This window comes from Conger conger, chromosome 7, assembly GCF_963514075.1.
Source record: "Conger conger chromosome 7, fConCon1.1, whole genome shotgun sequence".
NCBI classification, from domain to species: Eukaryota; Metazoa; Chordata; class Actinopteri; order Anguilliformes; family Congridae; genus Conger; species Conger conger.
The window spans coordinates 27,549,090-27,572,505 of NC_083766.1; the positions used below are offsets into that span (position 1 = coordinate 27,549,090).

At 43.6% G+C, this 23,416-nt stretch overlaps 1 protein-coding gene across 1 annotated transcript; it reads right to left on the reverse strand.

The window, feature by feature from the left end:
* Positions 1 to 692: 692 nt before the first annotated feature.
* On the reverse strand, positions 693 to 22,950 carry rin1a (Ras and Rab interactor 1a). The gene is made up of 11 exons (XM_061249359.1): positions 22,665 to 22,950; positions 13,857 to 14,039; positions 12,671 to 12,785; positions 12,246 to 12,318; positions 11,718 to 11,809; positions 8,920 to 9,551; positions 7,558 to 8,014; positions 4,898 to 5,203; positions 4,343 to 4,474; positions 3,815 to 3,978; positions 693 to 2,106 (listed from the first exon to the last, which is right to left on the reverse strand). The coding sequence occupies exons 2-11, from the start codon at positions 14,037 to 14,039 to the stop codon at positions 1,792 to 1,794; spliced, it is 2,469 nt and encodes an 822-aa protein (XP_061105343.1). The 5' UTR covers positions 22,665 to 22,950; the 3' UTR covers positions 693 to 1,791.
* Between the last annotated feature and the right edge of the window lie 466 nt (positions 22,951 to 23,416).

The following is a 23,416-nucleotide window of genomic DNA, read 5'->3' on the forward strand; positions in this document are numbered from 1 at the left end:
TCTGTAAATATGCCAGCCTTTTTCGTCCTATGATCGATATGAACTATAAAGCTTATTTAAAATTATTTATTTTTTAAAACAAACCCTACTTACACTCAGTGAACACTTTCAGGTATATTTATTAGGCTTATTTTTTGGACTTATTGGTGTTCTGCTGCTGTAGCCTATCAACTTAAGAGGTTTGATGCATTGTGTGTTCAGAGATGTTCTTCTGCATACCACTAATGTGTGGTTAGTTGCATTACTGTCACCTTCTTGTCAGCTTTGACCAGTCTGGCCCTTCTCCACTGACCTCTTCGACTGTTTAAAGCGGACAGGAAGGTGGCCGTAAAGCAAATAGCCACACAAAAGTGGTATGCAGAAGAGCATCTCTGAAGACACAATGCGTCAAATCTCTTAAGTTGATGGGCTACAGCAGCCTAACCAAAACCAGTAAGTCTAATAAATACCTAATAAGGTGCTCACTGAGTGTACGTGTCAGTGTGTGTGTGCGTGCGTGCAAAGTTTCAATACCCGGAAAAGAGCATTTAGCAGTTATGCTAATCACACTATGTAGAAGAAGTTGTAACTGGATCGAGTTCTTGGTTTTAATCCTGGACAGAAAATTGTGACACTGGAGTGTGAGATATGCAATGGGTCAGAGATGAAGATGTCTGCTGAGTAAATACAATATAAAGCAGTCTGGAAAGGCATTCTGTACACGTTTGTGTTTTATTGGTTCTCATGAGACAATGGTACAGCACACTGAAACAGTGGAGAGTGCCTGGAGGTACTGGGACTGCTCTTGCTCAGAATACAACACACAAACACCACACGTCATACTGCGCGCTTTTACACACACACCACACGTCATACTGCGCGCCTTTACACACACCACAGGTCATACGGCACACCTTTACACACAAGCATCACATGTGACATTGCATATCTTTTCACAGAGGCACTCAGCATGCAGGAATTCTCCGCATCCATGTTCATGTTCATATTACTGTCAAAGAAATGACCAGCAGAGCATATTGTTTCATATTGTTTCATCCAGAAACAAAAAAAACACACACATGATGGCAGTTCGTATTTTCCCCCCCACACACACAAATAAAGCTAAATAAATAAATAAATACATAAAAAATGTTTGTGTCTAACCGAGCAGAATCGCTAGGTATTGTGACGTTAAAAGGTGTAGCCTATTATGCTTTACCATATTAAAGCAGAAGGCCAGCTGGTCTACAGTTTATAGACCATTTTTCAGCTTTTGAGAATGTGGGAAATTTAACACTGGTAAACAATGGGAAAGCACACTTACCTTTCACTTCTCTTAGTCAAAGGTGGCGTGTGAATGGGTTTGGACAGAAAAAAATATTTTTATAATGATCAGGTTGTTTTGTTTTAATATGGGAATATTTTAATACTGAAGAATGCCGACTATAACAGATAAAATTATTTTTATAGTCTTGAAGAGGCTTTTTTAATTCATTTTTTAATCAAGGAATGACTGCTTCGAATTATCCGTTACAAACTGCACTTCCAGCTTTAGAGAAAGGGGCAGACAGGTTGTGTCCAGCTGGAAACAATATTCCTAGTGTCGGCTTGAAATGTGGGAAAAAAGGAGATTGTAGTCTCACTGAGTCCACCTCTCTCCTGAAATGAACGGGAATCATTGAAGTTACAAGACCTGGTTTCCTGGTTTCTGTATCAGGACTGAAATTATGCATGAGCAACACAAATACTGGCCTTCTGACTGTGCGCCACCCAGAGCCTTACAAAGGCAGACGCCCCCGTCCTTATGGGCTCTCAGTGTGACTCCACGAGGTCCACAGCGCCCCCTCTGGTCAGCCTGCGCGTTTTGCTGGGGTCCTGGTCGCAGCGCTGGTAGGTCAGGGCAGGGCCAGCTCCGCCCTGGATCTGCAGGTCCTGAACCTGGGCCTCTGGAGAGACAGGCTGCGCCTCTCCACCTCCACGCCAGTAGAGGGTGTACTGCTCCGGCTCGGCCACCCCAAATTTGGAGGCGCAGAGCTTGGCCAGGGACTCGGCGTTGTCCCCCACCTTCCACATCAGAGTCTTCACTGAGCTGCACTCTCCCTCCTGGAACAGCACCCGCACGAACCGCTGCAACACGGAACCAACAAGCACTGTCATACTACAACAACAAATAACCACTGTCAAACTACATCAACAAACAACCACTGTCATACTACAACAACAAACAATCACTGTCATACTACAACAACACAGTTTCAACAACCAGTATCATACCACAACAGTACCGAACCAACATCTATTGTCACGCCATAATAGCACAGAACCAACAACCACAGTCACACCACAACAGCACAGAACCAGCAACCATCCACTGTCCCAGCACTGAAACACTGAACCAACAACCAACACCAGTCCAATAGAACCAACAACCATCCCCTGCATCCACAGCAACACACAATAATTACTATGTAACTTACAATGAAAGAGGATATTTGTGCATCCACCAGAACTATGTGTATGCCAACGCCAGGTCTGGCTAATAACATTCCCAGACCAGCAAGTTTAAGCACAATATCAACAAAGCACTAAACATAAGCTAATATATACAACCTGGAACCACTATCATATAATAAATAGGAATACTACAGTAGCATGGTGGGATATGGGTCATCCCGCTGTGAGTCTTTGCCCAAAGAGATACTTAAAAAGCACTACAAACGCAGCTGTGAAGTCACTCTCCCACTTAGCTGCTCAGTCAGCTGACTAATCAACACCACTGCCACGGTAGCTGAACCATCACTGCCATGGAAACGGCCAACTAATCAGCAGAACGATACTAACCGAAACTGCTCTGGTCATGTAAAAAACACTCAACACTACAACTACCCAGTAAACAACAGCACAATGAATAACATGATAATACAACGCATGTGTTGTAAATCCCCACAGTATCGCTACAAATCCCTGATCCCTGATCTGGAGGGACACCAGCAGCTCTTCCCATAAGTGTAGAAATGAGATTTTCAGTATAATGGTGATTCTATACTATTGCAGAGTGATGGATGTTGTTGAATAAATATATTAAATCTTGCAACTAGTAAACATTCACAAAATAAGTAAATAAGGCTCAAAGAAGCTCAATTATTTATGTTTCCATTGCAGTTTATACAACTTACATAATCACATTTTATTCATTTAAATAGCTCTATATTTACTAAAACAAGTTCAGATACCTTGTTCAAATATATAACAGTCATGTTGAATCTCAGATTTTAAACTGCAACCTTCTAGCTACTGTCCGACTGTTTCGCATTGTGTGCTTTAGGCGTGTCTGTTCACTTTGAAAGTATCCCCAAGCATCCAAAGTGCAGGTGGGCTGGTGTCATCACCCACTTTTGGAAAATAAATGTAACTTTTTAACAAAGCTTTTAACAGTCCGAACAACTGTAGAGTGAATTTCGATGGCCCTTTAAATCCGAAGACCTTTCAACTATTGTCAGTATTTCAACAACAAAACTACAGAATTTAAAAGTATGCACAATACATTTAAGAGGTACCTTCCAACATTTTTTGATGTATAATTTATCAATCCAATAATAAACTGACAAACAAAGTGCTTCTGCAGAAATAATACTAATAATAGTACTAAATCCTAATACTATTCAGATTATTGAAACAGCACCTGTGTCCTCTGGCATTACTGCTTGTTTTTTCTGCAATTTTACAGCCTGTGTGTTCTGTGGTTTTAGTGCCTGAGTTCTGTTGTTTTACAGCCTTTGTTTTCAGTAGTTTCTGTAGGTGTTGCTGGGTATGTCTGTGCTCCAGGCTGTCTGACCTGGTGTTGCTGGTCTTTTTGGTTCTGGGCCTCGTTGCTACGGCGCCTGCTCCACTCCTTCAGTGATTCGCGGGCCTTATTCGTTATTCCACCAGTGGGCGGGGCCTCGGGCTGGCTCTGTATCAGGCAAAGGCTGGCATACACGCTCGTCAGATAGTATCCACCTGTAAGAAGCAGTTACATTATTATGCCAGGCAATGTATGAAAAATATCTCCAATAACACTCGCTTTTTGTGGAATCAAAACAAATAAATGCTTGGGCAAACCTACTTGAATGCTTCACCTTGGAAGAGCTGATATTTGCCAATATTATTTGTGCACAACAGACCTGGGTCAAATATAACATTTTTTGAATTCAAATACTTTTCTACACTTTACTGAGCTTGTCTGGTATTGAAACCTATGAAATGGAAATATCAAACCCTGCCTTCTGGTCCTGTTGGTTGGCTAGTTACACCAGACAAGATCAATCGAGCAGGTCTGCAACTTAAATCATTTGAAGATTGCGTGACTGTACTGAGCTCGTACCCTCCCCTGTCAGCCATGTTGGCTCCAGGAGCTCCATCATGTACTCCACTTCCACCAGCAGCTCTGCCATGTTGCACTGCGCAATCACACAGGACAGGGCCGGCAGGAACTCATCTGCACCAAACTCCTGGCCTGGGGAAGGACAAAGAGGACGAACCACGTGATTTACAGACGACGGTTATGTGTCAATGCACCCCTTCGCTCCTCACCCTTCACCCCTTACCCTGCCTGAGGGGCATTTCATGGTAATCTGAGTAATATAGCTTATGCTTTGGGGTGCACTCTTACACATATAACCTGTGTCACATGTAATGGTAACTACTGTGGGATGTCTCTTGATCTTTAGCCAGCAAAGCTGTGGAGGGTTTTTGAGCATTTCATCTGAAATGTGCCCCGCAAGGGAAACTGGATTCAAGAGTTCTCCACTGATAATATCTAATCTAGAAGACATCAAAAAATGAGATTGAAGTGCTAATCAATGTGGAAGAAGGACATGCTATAACATCCGCTGGCTATTTACATTAGAATTTGCTGGAGGCTGAGGCTGAAACTCACCAGGGTCGGTCTTCATGGAGGTGTAGACACACTTGCAGACCTGCAGCAGCAGCAGCACCTTGTCAATGGGGGAGTAGGCACGTTGCAGGAGGGCCAGCTTCTGCCCAACCTTCTCCATGACCTGGGCATCGGGCACGCCCACCCGTACCCCAAAGCGCTCCAGCGGCTTGTCCTGGGAGGCGCGCAAGCCGTCGATCATCAGCTGGGTGGAGCCGTCCCGCACGTGCAGGGAGCGCAGCCCAGCATCCAGCTGCGTCTTCAGAGGCTTCAGAACACAGCGGAACACGGCCTTCTCCAGCGCCTGGTCTGCACGCAACACAACATTTCACATTTCATTTCTTTATTTTTACTTTGTCTTTCAAGTTACTATTTTAAATGACTGTATCGTTTGTTTCCGATTGAAATCTTAATTATTTATTTTTTGTACTTATTACTTAGTACTTATTTTCCTTTCAAATTGTTGTTGTGTGTATGTGAACATTCAGCACACTTGCAAAAGAGGGCACCTGATCTAAATGTGTCTCCGAGTTTAAATGAATAAAATGAAATTAGCACACGCGCACACATGCATGCACACACACATACACACACACACCCCCAAATTCATCCACACACAAACGTGCACATGTACGTGAATGCATACATACACACACAAACAAACCAATAAAAACACATTCACCAGAAACAATTAAACACATGGTTCATATTTGAGCACTCAGTGAGGATTATATACCACTCTATACCATACTGTACAAGTCTTCTCTATTGGCCTTTTCACGCTGCTGGTACTGAGCTCAGTCATACTGAGGTCAGCACCATTTCAGGACATTTCACACCATGTTTCCAGCAAGCCTCCACTCGCAAAATCAAGTCCTGTTTCCAAATGGCTGAGGGTGGTGCTACACTTTTGTAATAACGTAAGGGACTAAACAGCAGCAGGGGATTTAAACACAAAATCTACGTCCATTTGCGTTACCTTTAATAAGTAATAATACTTTTTTCTTTTAATTTACAACTCATTAGCTTGTCTTTGCTTTTGGTGAATTTTCATTTTTTAAACTTAGGGAAGACTTTTATTTTTCTTTGTGAAAGCACCTAAAATGCAGTAATTAACAGGCAAATGTAAACTGTTCAATGAATAAGCTTTTGTTATCCTTTTAATGTAGGCCACTGCTGAATTTATGTTGCGTTCAGCTCAGTAATACTATACAAGTTCAAAATAAACAAAACACTTGTTAGCCATACCTAATTTAGCCATGTCTGCGGTCCAGCTAATTATCGGTTTTCTATTTAATTTCAGCCAGCCACATTACCCACAACCTATGATGTCATTTTACAGCTTGAGTCTAGCATGCATAGATGGAGAGTGTAAAACAAGCCAAGCTTTACTGGTGTTGCCAATTGCACTGCACAGGCAATGTGTCAGGCCTTTTTGTACCCTGAGAGTCAAGTACACATAACATGAAAGTTCTCATGAAAGTCAGGTGTACATACCCTGAGAGTATATACCTAAACTAGGTTTATATGTATGTAAGCAGAAGGGCCATTGCTGCCCTGAGGCTCTGGAGCAGCCTACCGCTTGCTGTCAGATCTGTCCCCAACATTCATGTTTAAATCTCACCTAAAACTCACCTCCCTTGCTTTTAACTTCAGCTGAGGTGGACGTTTGGTCGCTTTGTTGTTTCAAGTGTATTGTTGTTTAGTTCGCACACCGTTCTTTTATATATTATTTTTATATTGTACATGAACATATTGTCTCATTTGTATTATGAATATTGTGCAGCTCTTTGGTGAACTGCTTTTTGTTTTTAAATGTGCTCTATAAATAAAGGGGACTTTACTTGTTATTATGCAAGTCTCTCTCTCTCTCTCTCTCTCTCTCTCTCTCTGTCATGTTTATCATGCAAATCCACTCAGGTTTATACACCACGTGAAAGAGCTAGAGAATGTACAGGTGTGGGGACTCAAATTCCTGTGCTAAGACCACCACAATGGAAAATCCTGCTTCTCAGTAAATGTACCCATTAAAACCTCTGCCAGCAAGTACGCATCCCCTACAGCAGAAATCTCCCACCAATTATCTCTGGAATGTTCTGCTGATTCAAGATGGAGCTCTTTCTCTGAATTGCACAACCATAATCCAGACGGATCTCCTAAGCACAACATTTCCAAGTTCCATGAAACCATGAAAGCAATTAGCTCACCACATGCTGTGAAAACGAGGAGCATGTAAACATTTCATAATATATAATAATAACTAAATATATGAATGATAGTGTTTCCATTCCACACAACATGCTATGTCAAGCTGCCAGGACAAGCTGATGGGCTTTCTCAATCAGATACTGTGGTCTGTTCACGTGACCTTGGAGTTATGAGGTTCTATCTGCGTTCTGAGTGGTTTTGAAATATTGAGCATTAAATGTTGCATTTGTATATACTTTCAAACAGTAATTTTGTGTGAAACTTACAGTACACACATACAGTATGTTTAATGCCCGATAAACAACATATTTATGTTACTATGAACAGTTAAAACCATATAATTCTAAAGCATCAATGTGTGTGTGTGCGTGTGTGTGCGTGTGCGTGTGTGTGTGTGTGTGTGTGTGCGCGCATGTGTGTGCGTGCGTGTGCGTGTATGACCAAACACACTCTACCTGTCTCATTTTCAGGCAGAAGGGTTTCAATAGGAGGCTCCAGCTCGCCACAGTCCAGCAGGAAGAGCTTGGCCTGGGACAGGAAGTGGCGCAGGCCTTGCAGCAGAAGGACAGAGGAGGCATGTTTCTGGGCCTTCAGCCCCTCCCGCTGCTGCCGCAGGAAGTCCTGCACCAGCCCCCCGAACGCCGTGCGCCGGTCCCGCGCCAGGTCCTCCACCAGCCGCGCCACGCGCTTCTCCGGGACGAAGAAGGAGGCGAATGCCGCGCTCATCTTCCGCAGGGCGGAGACGGGCGGGCGCGGCCCTGAGGGGGCCGCGGGGAAGCTGGTGCCCCGGGTCAGTGCCGGTCGCTCCGGGCTCTCGTCCGCCTCGTCCAGGCTGCTGAGGGAGCTGCTGCTGTCCAGCTCGCTCAGGGAGGGGGCGCGCGTCTGCTCCAGAACCAGCCCCGCTTCCCTCCCCTGAGGCACGCGGGAGTTACACGCGGAGCACGAAAGGCACGCCGTTAAAAGGGCATTTCACCACAACAAGAGGCCAGCTTACCTATGTTTAATTTCTGTGGCGCTGGGGAATATGTCAGCAATCTTAAATTCTGATTGTGTGAATACATGTACACTCAGTGAGCACTTTAGTAGGTATTTATTAGACCTATTTTTTAGACTTATTGGCCTTCTGCTGCTGTAGCCTATCCACTTAGAGTTATGATGCATACTGCATACCACTGTTGTAATGTGTGGTTATTTGCATTACTGTCACCTTCCTGTCAGCTTTGACCAGTCTGCCCATTCTCCACTGACCTCTCTCATTAACAATGTGTTTTTGCCTGCAGAACTGCCGCTCAATTCAAGGACTGTTCTGCATGAAAATCCCAGGAGATCAGCAGTTTCTGAGGTACTCAAACCACCCTGTCTGCCACCAACATTCATTCCACCGTCAAAGTCACTTAGATCACATTTCTGACATTTGGTTCGAAAAACAGCTGAACCTCTTGACCACATCTGCATGCTTTTATGCGTTTAGTTGCTGCCACATGATTGGCTGATTAAATAAGTGCATTAACAAGTTGGTGTACAGGTCTACCTAATAAAGTCATCACTGAGTGTATGTGAGCGACCGTTCACGTGTGTTCATGCGCGCCAGTAAGTTGGGCTTATAGTCGTGTGTGTGAATGTACCCTGGAAGTACAGTCATGTTCTCTTTGAGTACTTTTTCCAAGCCACAAAGGTAAAAATGATATGTTGCTGGCATTTTTACCTTTTTAGGTACTTTTCGTACCTTTATTTCTGAGTTTGTGATAATACTTCCCTTATACCTGCAGTAGTGTGTGTGTGTGTGTGTGCGTGCATGCGTGCGTGTGTGCTTATACCTGCAGTAGAGCCTTAGGCATGTGGTAGTCCTCCTCCTCAGTGGGGGAGAGGGCAGTGGGGCACTGGATGAGGCCGGGGGGCGTACTGCCCTTCTTCAGCAGAGTGAAGCAGGGTTCCCTGTAGTCTGAATCCTCAGGCTCTCGCTCCGGGTCCCCGACCGCCTCCTCCCCTCCCACTGGCTCAGCCCCCCCGGCCGACTCCGCCCCCGCTCCCGCCCCCGCTCCCGCCCCCGCTCCCGCTCCCGCTCCCCCAGATTTAGCGGCCTTCTTGCGGCCCCCCTTGGCCAGCAGGGGCGGGGGTGGCGGCGGGGCGGCTGGAGGCGACAGGGGGCTGGAGCTCTCAGTGGAGACGCGCACTTTGAGGCTGCGCTTGAACTGGTGGCGCCGGTAGAGGGCGGCCCTCCCGGGCTCCTGCAGGAACATGGGGTTGATGAAGCACAGCGCCCCCTGCCCCGCCCCGTAGTCCAGCTCCAGAGGGCTCCGTGTGCGGATGGGGCAGAACTCCTGGAACAGGGTGGGGCTCTCCTGGGGCGTGGCGCAGTCCTGGGGCGTGGGGCTGAGCAGCGTGGGTTCGTCCACCGTCGGAGGACCATTGCGCGGGCCGCGGAAGTTCAGCTGTGAGCTCCAGAACTCTGAGTCAAAGCCAGAGAAACTGCGTTCATTTTACACTTCAGACATTCATCGCACACTCTTATCCAGAGAGACTTACAGCTCACATTGTCTTTGGTCAATGGTAAATGGACTGTATTTATGTAGCGCTGTTATCCAGTTAGGTTAGGTGTTTTGCCCAGGGACACTTTGACACTTCGACACTTCAACCTACTACCTACACTTCAACGACTACCAAAGGACCACTCTTACCTCCTGAGCTAATGTCAACCTACATCCACAGCGGTTGAGTGCCTAGATAAAGGTCACAACAGCAGTGCCACACAGTATATTACCCTGCCATAACGAAATGAATCACAGCTGCACAACATGGGGATTAGGGGTGCACCAATTGGTCTTGCAATTTAATCAGCGCAATATGGGCTCACAACGTGGGCCAGTTGCAATATCACACAAAATCTGTTAGCGGCCAAAAAGCTTGTTCATTAGCAGCTTACAGTATGTTATGATGTTTCACTCTGAGATTTGAACTAACAGAGGGCACAGATTGTGGTGAAAATACAGGGCAGAGTGATAAAAATGTTTTTGTCACATTCAGTAGTGTCAAAATACCAAGTATCAAGGGGCAGCCAGAGACTCATATTTGCTTTCTACATTTTTGTAATAGCAAATGTAGGCTAGCAGCATCTGTTAAGACAGAGTAGCCTTTCCACAATGCGGTCTGTTAGTAATATTGGATGCTGTAATACCATGGATGTAGTGATGAAAGTCTATAGGACAGTGTCTCCTACTCAAACACTGTTTAAACACTCTGCATGTAACAATTCAGCTCTCCACTCCATTTCTAATGATAAATGATAAACTCAGTCATATCATGATGTGACCAAATTGTTTAGTTTTGCAAGTACATTTTTAACTCAGTCACAGCATTAAATATTCATAGACTGAGAACCTACCATATAATTTAATGTAATTACTTAATTTTCCAGTGAATATTAACCTGCGACAGTCGTAAAGATGAACCAACTGTTCAGAACAAAAATGATGGACAAAATCACGCAAAATGAGGGAGACAGGACACCAAAAACTTGAGATGCTGGTTTGAGAAAAGTTCCTGTGTTCAACGGTGGCCAGATTCATGAAAGAGTAATGTTGCCACACAATTGCTGCCAAAATCACAAAATGGTGTGCGTAACAATTAATTTATGTTCCAAGGTTTGGTTGGCAGAACAGTGTTTTTGGCTACACATTTAGAACTTGGCAGCACAAATCTAGCAGCATATCTTTAATTCTCTGGGTTGTGAGGACCGAGCTGCCGTGTAGCTGACGCATTTAGCCTTTAGCAAGTTCAGATGCAGCATCCCATTGTGGTTTGTGTGTATAAATGCTCATCGCAAAAAAACAAAAAACAGGTTTTTTCACTGTAGAATTCTGTACATACTGTATTTCATTGAAAGCTGTGTTAATATTACCAAGCAAGGCCATTTTATATTAATAAAATCTATATGTACTTAGTTAATATATAATACTTTCGCACAAATTTGCTTACTCTATTCTTTTGAATGCACTGCATTGCGTACTACAGTATATTGCCTTTAAGATTGCTATTCTTACAAGCAGGAGGAACTGTAAAATATCAATGGATAATTAAAAAAAATATTCACACAATGAAGCAAGGAAATTAAAATATTGTTTTAAAGACTTCGTTTTGATAACATTTTGATCATTCACGATCAGTCACGAACAGACATGCTTGTTCTTTTGCACAGCAATATATGAGGCAAAAAATTATCATAATAAAAATGTGAAAAAAATCAATAAATAAAAATATATCTAGTTGAAAACACAGGTTCATTGAACCAGCTCCTTCTGGTTACAAGCTCAGCTCCATAAGCTCTGACCCCATATTCATATAATAGTTAGAATAGGAGTGCTGTTTCAGGACCAGGTTTGCCATGTCCATATCCTAACCTATTTCAGCTATAAAGAAACTTCATGAATATGAACCTTGATGTACGGTTGATGTGACACTACCCATACCCATACACATGATCCTTTTTGTACATACCCATATAGCTGTGGTTTAGCTTTTACCTGTATGCACATGGGTGTGGTTTAGCCCACTTACATACTCTACGTGGCTGTGGTTTAGCAGTCCCACACCAGTGTGGGTGCAGTTCAGTTCTTACCCACACCCATGTGCGAGATGGACTCCAGCTGTTTGTGGGAGGTGGCTTTCACAATGGCTTCTGGGAGTTCCAGGGGGAAGGGCAAGACGTCCCTGAAACAGAGTGAAAGCTTTAGGGTCTGTGCTGCAGCTCCCATGGGGTCTGCTCCTGCCATAGCACACGGCCCAGGTGTGGCAGGCACAGATATGACTGGTACAGGTGTGGCAGGTACAGATATGACTGGTACAGGTGTGGCAGGTACAGATATGACTGGTACAGGTATGGCAGGTACAGGTTTGCCAGGTACAGGTGTGTCAGCCACAGGTGTGGCAGGTACAGGTGTGGCAGGTACAGGTGTGGCAGGTACAGGTATGCCAGGTACAGGTGTGGCAGGTACAGGTATGCCAGGTACAGGTATGGCAGGTACAGGTGTGGCAGGTACAGGTGTGGCACGTACAGGTATGCCAGGTACAGGTGTGGCAGTGTGAAGGAGCGCAGGTGTTGCAGCCCGAAGCTCAGGTATGAAGGGCCGAACCCTGGGTGGCTCACCTGCTGACGCAGTAGAAGGCAATGAGACGGCACAGGTCTGGGAAACTAATGGCTGAGCTTTCCAGGGAGAAGGCTGCAAGAGGAGAGAGGACAGGGCAAAGTTTAGGCAAGCTAACTCCAAGCCAAGAGGCATGATTACACTCCACAGCGATCTCAGGTATAAACAAGAGGTGATCTACCTTGCATGGCAGCCAATCGCCGTTGGTGTGTGAGTGTGTGTATGAATGGGTGAATGAGAAGCCTCAATTGTACAGCACTTTGGATAAAGGCACTATATATATGCCAACCATTTACCATTTACCTGGGTTACACTCACAAGGCAGAAGCTCAAGCTGTGTAGTGCATTTCGTATGGTTCTGAACTACATCACCCACAAGCCCCTGAGTGAAAAATGCCCTGACGCTGCTCTGATGCGTCACACTCACTGGAGGCCTGCTCACGGATGATGAACTGCTTTACGAAGGAGGGCACGCTGTCATCAGTCAGTCTCACGCACAGCACCTTCTTCTGGGAAGTGGTGGATTTTCGCACCAGGAAATTCTGTGTAGCGCCACCCAGAAGCGAGGAGGACAAAACACACAGACAGCGGAATGAGAATGAAAATGGAAGCGTGTACACAGACTCACAAGCCACAAGCTATAACAGCATAGCCTATTGCCAGCAGTTCTTCATATACAAACATCCTTCCAACAGAAACCATACTTCTATCCTGCTGTAACCTACCTGCTCACTGATTTTTAGAACCTCTGTTTACCAGAAGCAAAAAAAAAAGCAAAGCAAAGGAAAATGGTCACTTAAAAAAAGGAACCAGCAGAAGATGAATATGCCTATGCAAAACATTTCAGAAATAGCTGTATGTATAAGAAATAAGTACCTATATCTATGATGGTCCTGATAAAAAATAAAATGATGCAGCATCTCCCAGATATTCAGAATTATCATAGACTTTTACTAAAAGAGTTACAAAGTAGATGGGTAGCGAAAGAGATTTCTTTAAAATGATGCCAACAAAGGGCAGCAGGGCAGTGCACAGTGTATGTGTGTGTGTATGTATGCCCCCCCCCCCCCCCCCCCTTTTCCGATATCCCTCTTGTCTAACCAAAAAATAAAAAATAAAAAAATAAATAATTGCACTTACGATGATGGTATTTTTGTTTAGAACAGCCCTTCATGTGTATTTTACTATTTTACCAGTTATGGATGTGATGCTTTAACTTGTGGAAGAACCTATGCACTTGTAAGTCGCTTTCAATTAAAAGCATCTGCCAAATGACTAAAATGCAAATGTAAATGTAATGTATCCTGCTGAAAAAAAAGCTCAAGCTAGGTTTTGACCAGTTCAGTTCAACTCCCAACTCGACATGGTTTAGCTGGTTTACCAGTTCAGACCAGCTCCCAGCCTGACATGGTTTGACCAGCTCAAGCTATGTATTGAAACAGACAAGCTACCAGACCAGCACTAGCTGGTTGACCACCTCATTCCCAGCTAGACCAGCTTTATGACCAGCTCATACCCAGCTAGACCAGCTCATGACCATCTTGACCAGCTCAATCTTACAGCAGGGAATGCATGGGTGAGTATGTGCATGAGCCAGGCTGTGCATGCCCTACCCCTGGGGGCTCCCTCTGCAGGATGTGCAGGGCCGTAGCAGAGTTGATTGACAGCTGCAGCCAGACAGGGTGAGTGAGCAGCAGCCGGTCCAGCACACTGATGCTCTTCAGGGAGCCCCTCTGAGGACACGTCCGCTGGACCGGGGGCTGGGGTTCCGGAAAGTCATACACAGGGTCCTCCATCTGGGGGATAGAGAGGGGTAGGTTACACATCACTCAGGTATAATAAACACACAGCATACCACACAGAGTATCCCATGACACACAGCCCGGCGCTCAAACACACGCTCCAACACACAAAGTCTACAAACTCCCACATATGTGCCGTTACTGTACAAGTGCTGTTGTAATGCAGCTCTCCGCAAGCCTGTGTTTCAGCTGGTGGCACCTCACCAACTGTTAATGACCTGCTGACCCCTGAACAGCATTAGAGTGGAACTTGTGTAAGAGCGCCCACACCAGCCAACCCATGTAGCACGCGTTAGAAGGCAGAGTGTGGAGTCACTCAGCTACTCATGTTTCAAGTAACTTTTCCAGTTTCAAAGACAAAAAGAGAGCCATTAACAGATTAGACTTAATGACTGATACGGACCATATGGATGCTATACACTACGATTATAGGCTACCGTATGTGTCAGATACCCCATACACATTTTGAGGTAAAGTATTTATTTTGTATGAACTACATGGTATGCAAACTGCCACCTTAAAAGATGTAAGCAAAATACATCCTGGCGGTGACATTTTACACAGAATAAACACAGCTGCTTCCATATTTCTCTCTTTGGTATAGGCATTGTGCCAATCTGACATTTTGCAAGGCTTCAGTTAGTTTGCTCAAGCTTATCTCAAGCATATCTAACTCACAGCTGAGGTGGGTCAGTGGAAATGTGTAGCTCAGGTATAGCTGAACTCCAGTTAATCTGGGTCAAATGGAAACCATGACAGTTTGTCCCCAAATAGTCAGTGCTCTTCCTCATTCATATCCTCCGCCACGTGCCTGGATTCCATGCCCTGCAATGCCCCGGGAATCTCCCCCCCCCCCCCCCTCCCCCCTCTCCACAGCACAAGGGCACGTGTCACCCTATGACTAAAACTGACCAACACATCAACCCCCGCTTTACACATAACACCAGTCATAAGCAACCAGTCTGTCTGCAGTGTTCATATGGTCCCATTAAAACATCATAGCAGCTCGACACAGAAAGCAAATAGCAAACAGCAGAACTGTTCAAACAGAAAAAGATTCGGCTTCCATATTTACTGATTTCTGAGAGGAACTGGTGAAAGAGAAGGTGTGAACTTCCCACACAGATGAAGTACGCGATGATGTGCGAGATCTGTGGGCTCGGAGTGGCGAGAGTGTGTACTGGCACCCTCATCCTGGAAAGCCTAAAATACACACGGCACCCGATTCCAGACTCCCACATCCACTGAAAGCAGCAGACCCACCACCTACACCCCCATGCCCCCCCACCCCCCCACCCCCTTCCACTGCTGTGAGGGAAGAAGTACTGAGGCAGGAACTGTATCATCCCCCATAATAACAGTTGTGTGAAATAACCCATTAGAAGTCTTCATATGTTTCGTTTGAAATGGGGCCTGACATTGGCTCTTAGCACACTGGGGGGGGGGGGGGGGGGAGAGTGAGGTTTACACTGATTTATAAGCAGAGCTACAAGCATTTGCTTTTAACAAACTTGCCATTGGTGAGGCTGCACGAGTGTGTATTTTACGTGCATGCGTCCAAACATGTGCTCCTGTGAAGCTTTACAGTGAGCTGAACTCTTTTGTTCTTCACTATTCTTTGTTTGTGTAACTTCAGAGAAACACAAATGGAATGAAAGTTAAAAATTGGTTTGAGCTTAGATTGCCAGAACACTCATTCTCGCTCTCACTCTCCTGTTCTCAGAATTCTGGGGTTCAAGGAAACATGTTCTCTCCGTGTGGGCTGGTAACTCAGAGGGTTCTGGTGCAACTGCAGGGAGTTGCCACGGCAACCAAGGCCTACACATCATACCAGGCCTCACCTCATTTCGTCCAGGGACACAGAAGATCTCAGCAAGCCAGAATTCCCTGAATTCACACCAAAACTTACATTACGTAAAGAGCCAAAGGGTGTTGTCTGATGGCTGCTCTCTAGTGGCAAAGTCTTGCCACTGTCACTCACCGCTGAGGGAGCCAGTGATTCGGATATTATTAATGTGTTATTAATAGTAAGAATAAGAATAATAACACACAAAAAAACAATTTAATAATGTCTGACAAACTTTCTGTGAAATTGCATGGTCAGAATCCAATATGTGATTGTCAGGTTTTGCCCCTCTTTTTTGGTTAAAAAGAGTTCAATGTAGTTTAGCCTTTTCAATTCAATTACTTTAAAGAAGTTCACAACTGGTCGTTTTAAATAACAGAATAATTCTTCCAAACTTGCAATAGAGAGAACAGAACAGTATGTGTTCAAAAATAAATGTAGCGAAGGGTCCTATTAATAACTTTTTGACTGTGTTCTGAAAAGTGTTGAATCACTCACAGAGCGTATTTCTGTAAAAACTTGTACAATAGCTGGAAGCTTCTCTCTTTAACAGATGACGTGGACTTAAGCAAGCCAAACTTATGCAAGTGGACAGGCACATTTATGATCTTACTTTTGTACCATCTGTGTTAATATCATATATTTGGTCTCAGTTGGGGGGTTAAACAAACTCATGCTGTCTCATACACATGCATATGCAGGTGTATGTAGACATGCACCAAATAAACATAAGATAACACACAAGAATACACACGCTTGAACATCATACACACACACACACACACACACACACACACACACACACACACACACACACACACACACACACACACACACACACACACACACACACACACACACACACACACACACACACACACACACACACACACACACACACACCCTAAGGCCAGAGGAACAGCATGGGCCATATGGGTCTACCTTACATAAAACACAGGGTAGCCCACACTCTTACGTAACCATAGACATGATCTATCTATGTAATCGACTGTGCAGGAGAAAGGGATAGAAAGAGACAGAGAGAAAGAATGAGAGAGATAGAGTGAGAGACAGAAAGATGAAAAGGGAAGAGAAAGAGTTTTTTATGACAGTGGCACATCCTCTCTGTCTAAGGAAATACGCAATGTCACAATATTCAGCACATGGTCAGCAGCACGCCAGTGGTTTCACTTGATTTCCATCAGAATAAGCCATCGTAATGTGGGAGTTTCTGTGATGCATTGATCACCTGTCCAGGTTGTATTCCTGCCATTCACCCATTGCATGCTGGGATAAGTGCATCAGACCCCCTGCTACCCTGACCAGGAATAAGCAGGTTACATAATGGATGGATGAATGGATGAGGGAGTTGTCATACTTTTATTTTATAATGAAGTACGCAGATGTTTGAAGTTCGCCTCAGTGCTCCTTGTGCAAGGTGTGGGAGACAGGCATAATTCAAGATGCGCAGCTGCCAGTAAAAGAGAAAACAAATAATAATAATAACTTAAATACTATACCGAGTTACTGGTATTTACTCAAAATGCAGAACCTGAGCAGTTATCATACTAGTGTGATGAGGCTCTTTGGATTCTCAGTCATTCAGCCGTCTCTGTTGCACTGAGACCCCACTTTAACGTGGACCTGTGTACGGCATGGTTTCCAAACACACTTGAGTAACAGCCAAGACACGGTGGAGGTAATTACAGAAAATGACAGGATACGTGAATGAAAGGGAAGGGCAGAGTCATCTCTCAATGGTGGGAGGGGACTGCTAGTGTGCAAGCCAGCCTTCGGCTCTGTCACAGGGCGGGATAGAGGGCGGGTTGACCTGTCCTTACATGTCCAGACTTGGCAAATGGAAAGAGAAGCCAAGACTCTGGAATCCCAAATTTCCTCCATGCCCCCAAAACAGACAGGATGGAGCAGTGAGAGTCTCAGTAGCACACTTACACTACTGAAACCATTGTGTGCGTGCGTGTGTGTGCGTGTGTGTGCGTGTGTGTGCGTGTGAGCATTTGTGAATAGCTTCAGTCCTTTTTGGAATGTAGCCATACAAGACATGTTCTGAACTGTGTGGAGTGGGATATTGGGCCAATCTTCAAGAAGGAAAAGCCCCCAGCCTCCTTTGAGTGATGAAAGAGGTAGAAATGTGTGTTGCACTCCACGCTCCAGAACTTCTAACTTGCGGTTACTATGGCATTAAAAAAAAAAAGTTTACCGATTTTCTGATTACATCTTGTTTTCCTGAGGAATATGCTGCCAAGTATTTGTTTACTCTAGTAAACGGTCCATCCAGGAGTGAATGTGTACATCTGTGAGAGTGTCTTCAAACCTTACACCCTCCTCTGTCCTGCACAGCCAAGGGGACTGGCTCACTACTCCTGAGGTCGCTTCTCCCAGTCACCATGCCTGTCTGTACAGGCCCCACTGTGGCAGAGCTTCTCAAAGCGGTCAGGATTGAAGAATTATGGGCCATCTTCAGTCACGGACTGAAAACCCACCCCACCCTTCCCCTCCAATCCTCGCCCTGTAGCACTCTCGCTTCAGCAAGTTATGGAATTTGTATGATTTTATGTGATATTTTTATGATCCTTTGCTTGTCTTTGAAGAGTTTGTAAGAATTTTGAATTAATATTTTTATTTAATTTGGTTAGAACAGTTAACAGTTCATTTTAGTTGTGTTAGTGTCTTTAATTGCTGTTCTGAGAATGAACCCACCAACTTTTTTTTTCCTATATGTAAGCTGTTCTGGATAAGTGCATCTTTCAAATGAAATTAATGTCATTGCATGGGTAAGTGTATGCAAGAATATACACTCAGTGAGCACTTTATTAGGAAGACCTGTACATTCATTCATTCATTCATTATCCTAACCCGCTAATCCTGAACAGGGTCGCGGGGGGGCTGGAGCCCATCCCAGCATACATTGGGCAAAAGACAGGAATACACCCTGGACAGGTCGCCAGTCCATCACAGGGCACACACACCATTCACTCACACACTCATACCTATGGGCAATTTAGACTCTCCAATCAGCCTAACCTGCATGTCTTTGGACTGTGATAGGAAACCAGAGTACTGGGAGGAAACCCAAGCGAACACGGGGAGAACACATGCAAACTCCACACACAGAGGCCCTGGCCGACAGGGATTCGAACCCATGACCTCCTTGCTGTGAGGCGGCAGTGCTACCCACTGCACCATACGTGCCGCCCCAAGACCTGTACACCAGCTTGTTAATACAAATATTTAATCAGCCAATCATGTGGCAGCAACTGAATACATAAAAGCATGCAAATGTGGTCAAGAGGTTCAACTGTTGTTCAGACCAAATGTCAGAATGGGGAAGAAATAACTGAATGACTTTGACCATGGAATGATTATTGGTGCCAGACAGGGTAGTTTGAGTATCTCAAAAGCTGCTGATCTCCTGCAATTTTTATGCACAACAGTTTCTACAGTTTGCAGAGAATGGTGCGAAAAACAAAAAACATCCAATGAGCAGAAACACCTTGTTAATGAAAGAGGTCAGAGGAGAAGGGCCAGACTGGTCGAATCTGACAGGAAAATTACAGGAACACAAATAACCACACATTACAACAGTTCTATGCAGAAGAGCATCTCTGAACACACAACATGGCAAACCTAGTGGATAGGCTATAGCAGCAGAAGAAGAGTCAGAAAAAAAAATAAGTCTAATAAATACACTCAGTAAGCACTTTATTAGGTATGTGTGTATGTGCGTATGACTGTATATAACATTATGCACCATATGGACAAGGTTTTTCCATTCTGTATCTTTTAGAGGTAGACTATTTTCTTGTTATGTTCTTTATACTTGCTGGCAACAGAAAATGAACCTTCATGCACAGGAAAATAAAGGCCTATCATGAGTATCATAAGTGTTACTATTATTATATTATTATGACTTTCATAATTAAGTACACTACAGCACCAGCCGAGGTGACGCCTACACATCAACAAGCCCTGGAAACTTCACCTAAGGAGCACCACAGTCATTTTACTTACACATCTCCCAAAATAAAACAGTCAATTTAAGAGAGCTGTGACTGCCACGCTGTGTTTCAGCTATGCCAACTGTACCAGGATTATGAATTTTAGTCAGGTCAGTCCCCTGCTGAAAGAAACAGCTCGAGCTAGGTTTTGAAACGAATGGTAGTTGGTTGACCAGTTCAGACAGCTCTATCCTCAACATGGTTTGACCAGCTCAAGATATGTTTTGAATCAGCTGGTCATAGCTGGATTTTTACACCAGGGTAGACTGGTTGGTGAAACTATTGATGGAATGTTATCCTGGAAGGCTGGACATGACATGCAGTGATGGGAGAATACAGTGATGGACGCCGTTCACTATGTTGAAATATGACTATTTTTAGCCCAGTGAAAATCACCCATTGGCCTCAAGATGGAAGGCATCTAAACTGAAATCACAGACACAGTCCTGATTTAGGCTTTAGACTGTGACATACTGCAGTGCGCTTTGCCATACAGTACATACCAGTGGCAGATAAGAATCCAGAACTATATTGCAGGTTCAATCAAACTGCAATGAGCCATTATTTTAACTAAATCAGAGGATATACTCTCTTTGAATTAACTATCTAGTATCTCTGACTCCACCTTCCTTCTCAGTTCAGTTTTTATTTTACCAATACATACTGTGCAATAGTCAGTCTGTGCAGAAACATCAATACATACTGTAAAATATTAGTCTGTGCAGAAACACCACTACATACTCTACAATATTAGTCTGTGCAGAAACACCAATACATACTGTACACTCCTCTCTAATAATAGTAAAAAATGCCATACATGCTCTGTGCCTTTTAAATCCAGTAGTGTGGATTTGGATATCATGCACCTTGTTGACTTATATAATATATATATATATATATATATATATATATATATATATATATATATACACACACACACACACACAATTAGATTAATAGATCCAAAATATTAATAAAAGCATTAAAATACTTTGAATATAAACATAATTTAATTAAATACCCATGTAAAACATATCATCTGGTGTCTGAAGTGATACAATAATAAATACCAATCACCACAAATATGGAAAAATTACTGAGAAAAAGGTACATTTGTACTTCTCCCAGTTAACTCCCAAAAAGTCTGAGACCAGCTGGCGCTGCATGCGCTGTCAAGTCAATCTGCGAGCACTCCAGCATGATTGACACATTGAAGACGGTGTCCCAGCAAAATTTGTCACGACACCGACATTTGGCCTCCTCTTCAAAGCGCAACCCCATAAGGCACACGGTAAAATGTGGCTTGAGCACCACTAGCCATTAACTCACGGATACCATCACCGATACAAAAAATAAAATAAAAAATAAAAAATGATTTATCCGCCCCCGCATTAATACTATGGCCTCGGGGCACCACTTCAAACAAACCACATCACTGCAGCATGTGAACAGTTATATTCTTACTGTACATGAATGCCTTTAAAAAAACATCAAATTGATCGCATAGGCTAGTGGACCTATGAAGGCGCAACTCCTACTACTTCATTGTATGCTAATTTATCCCAAAGCAGTGTCTGTGTCGAAATAATAAAGGGATTGGGTTGATAACCAGTGGGTTACATGCACGTTCGCAGGTGTGCTGTTGTAATCTGGTTCCCTTGGCTATGTAAATGCGCATGCTCTTCCAAATTCATCATGAAGCGCCAAAAACAGTTCAGCAGGATATGCCAAAAACATAACTACTGTAGGAGGGTTTGAATCTGATAGCTCCTTTTGTTTTCTATTTTTGATCAGGCCATCGATTCTACTTAGGATACTGTGGTATTGCGCAATTAGGATGAGATGTTTAGGGTAAGATGAATCCTGGGTTAAGCAAATATAACACTATTTTGCAGTTTTCTTTAGCAAATAGACTGTTCGCCGTCAAGGCTATGTTTCTGTGGCATGATGGTGTCAAAGTTGCACCTACCTGCTAGAACGAACAGGTATCCGTCAGAGGCCTAGCTTCAATCGGTTAGTTTTATGAAAACAAACCAGGTAGTCTAACCAACCATCGTATCCGTATCAGCGGTAATGCGAGGCGACAAGACAAGGGATATAGGCTATTTTGCAAAGTTGTGATTTACCTCTGTTTTTTTTTTAGTCCACCTACCTGTAGCATTTAAAAATACAAGCTGGCCCTGTCGAATGTAAAAACCAATCTCATGAAACGAAGGGTATAATTCAAGAAGTAAACGATTCCTAGTTCCAATAACAAAACGACTCACATTTAGACGGATATTAATATCGCATGCTTCAAAGCAGATTCGGTTACACAGTCTACAGGTAAATTATATGTCAGTGATCACCTTGGACTGCTTCTGTCAACCTTAACGTGAGCAACACTGACACGTTTCTGCGGGCTGTCCCTGCTGAGAAACTGGAGTTATTGTCGCACGTTTTACGATTATAAATAATATACACCATAACACCATACTGTAACCCATATAGAGCTTAAATCTGGAAAGATGTTTAAATTATTTTCCACTTATTTTAATTGACACGTCTGACTCTTGACTTTCAGGACAATCGCTAACTTCCTTGAACCTGACGTCGGCAGGTTTTTCTTTTCTTTTCCTTAGCCTACACGTCCCATCGTGTTTTCTTGGCCGAGTCCGCATTCAATCCATAAATTGCATGCTTTACAACTCCTTCTGAAATCTTAAATTGTATCTTAATTTAGATCATCGACAAAATAATAGAGGCAACACGTACCTTCTCTTTCAGTCTCCCTCTTGCTCTCTAAAAGCTGACAGATCTAAGCACTGAAACAGCCACGGGATCCATGCAGTTCTTCAACGGATAGTTTCAAGGTCTGGAATTTTTCATGTTGAAATAGTGGATATCTTGATGTTGAGGGCCATTAGATAGGCTATGTGTGTGAGAAACTATGACTCTCCGGCGCGAATCTTTCAGAGGCTGTGATTCACGCTGTACTCACTTTCCGTAGTCCTTACGAGCGTTTTCCATTCGCTCGCCTGTTCCTATTATAACATCACGATCAAACTTTCCGGACTAAAGTCTGTGTTATCTGCGCATGCGTTTATATCCGCTCTGTGTTCAATATTTCTTGGAATAATAGCCTGTCTATCTTCTCCCAGACGGTATCCGCGGCAAACCACTACAGACCTACGAGAAATCAACTTATTTGGGCGAATCGAAGAGTGAACTTGGGTGAAAACTTCGGGTTGTTATTCGAGTTCAGTCCTCTACCGCCAAGAGGTCGATATAGCATTTATTCAAGTCGAACAATCATTCAATTAATTGCGGCAATTATCTCATTTAATAATAAAATTTCCTCTTCATCAGGAATCTGACGTTCTTTGACACTTGATCATGCAAGATCAAGTATATATTAAAACAGTATGTATTATTATATTAATATTATATGAATATATATTAGAGCATATATAAAATAAATTAAATATATTAAAACAGTATGTATATATTATAACAGTATGTATTAA

Coding starts and splice junctions, on each gene's coding strand:
- rin1a (XM_061249359.1), bottom strand. CDS start 14,039: ATGGAGGACCCTGTGTATGACTTTCCGGAACCCCAGCCCCCGGTCCAG. Junction 12,319..12,670: donor CATCCGTGAGCAGGCCTCCA/GTGAGTGTGACG, acceptor CTCCTCTTGCAG/CCTTCTCCCTGGAAAGCTCA. Junction 8,015..8,919: donor TGCCTAAGGCTCTACTGCAG/GTATAAGCACAC, acceptor CGCGTGCCTCAG/GGGAGGGAAGCGGGGCTGGT.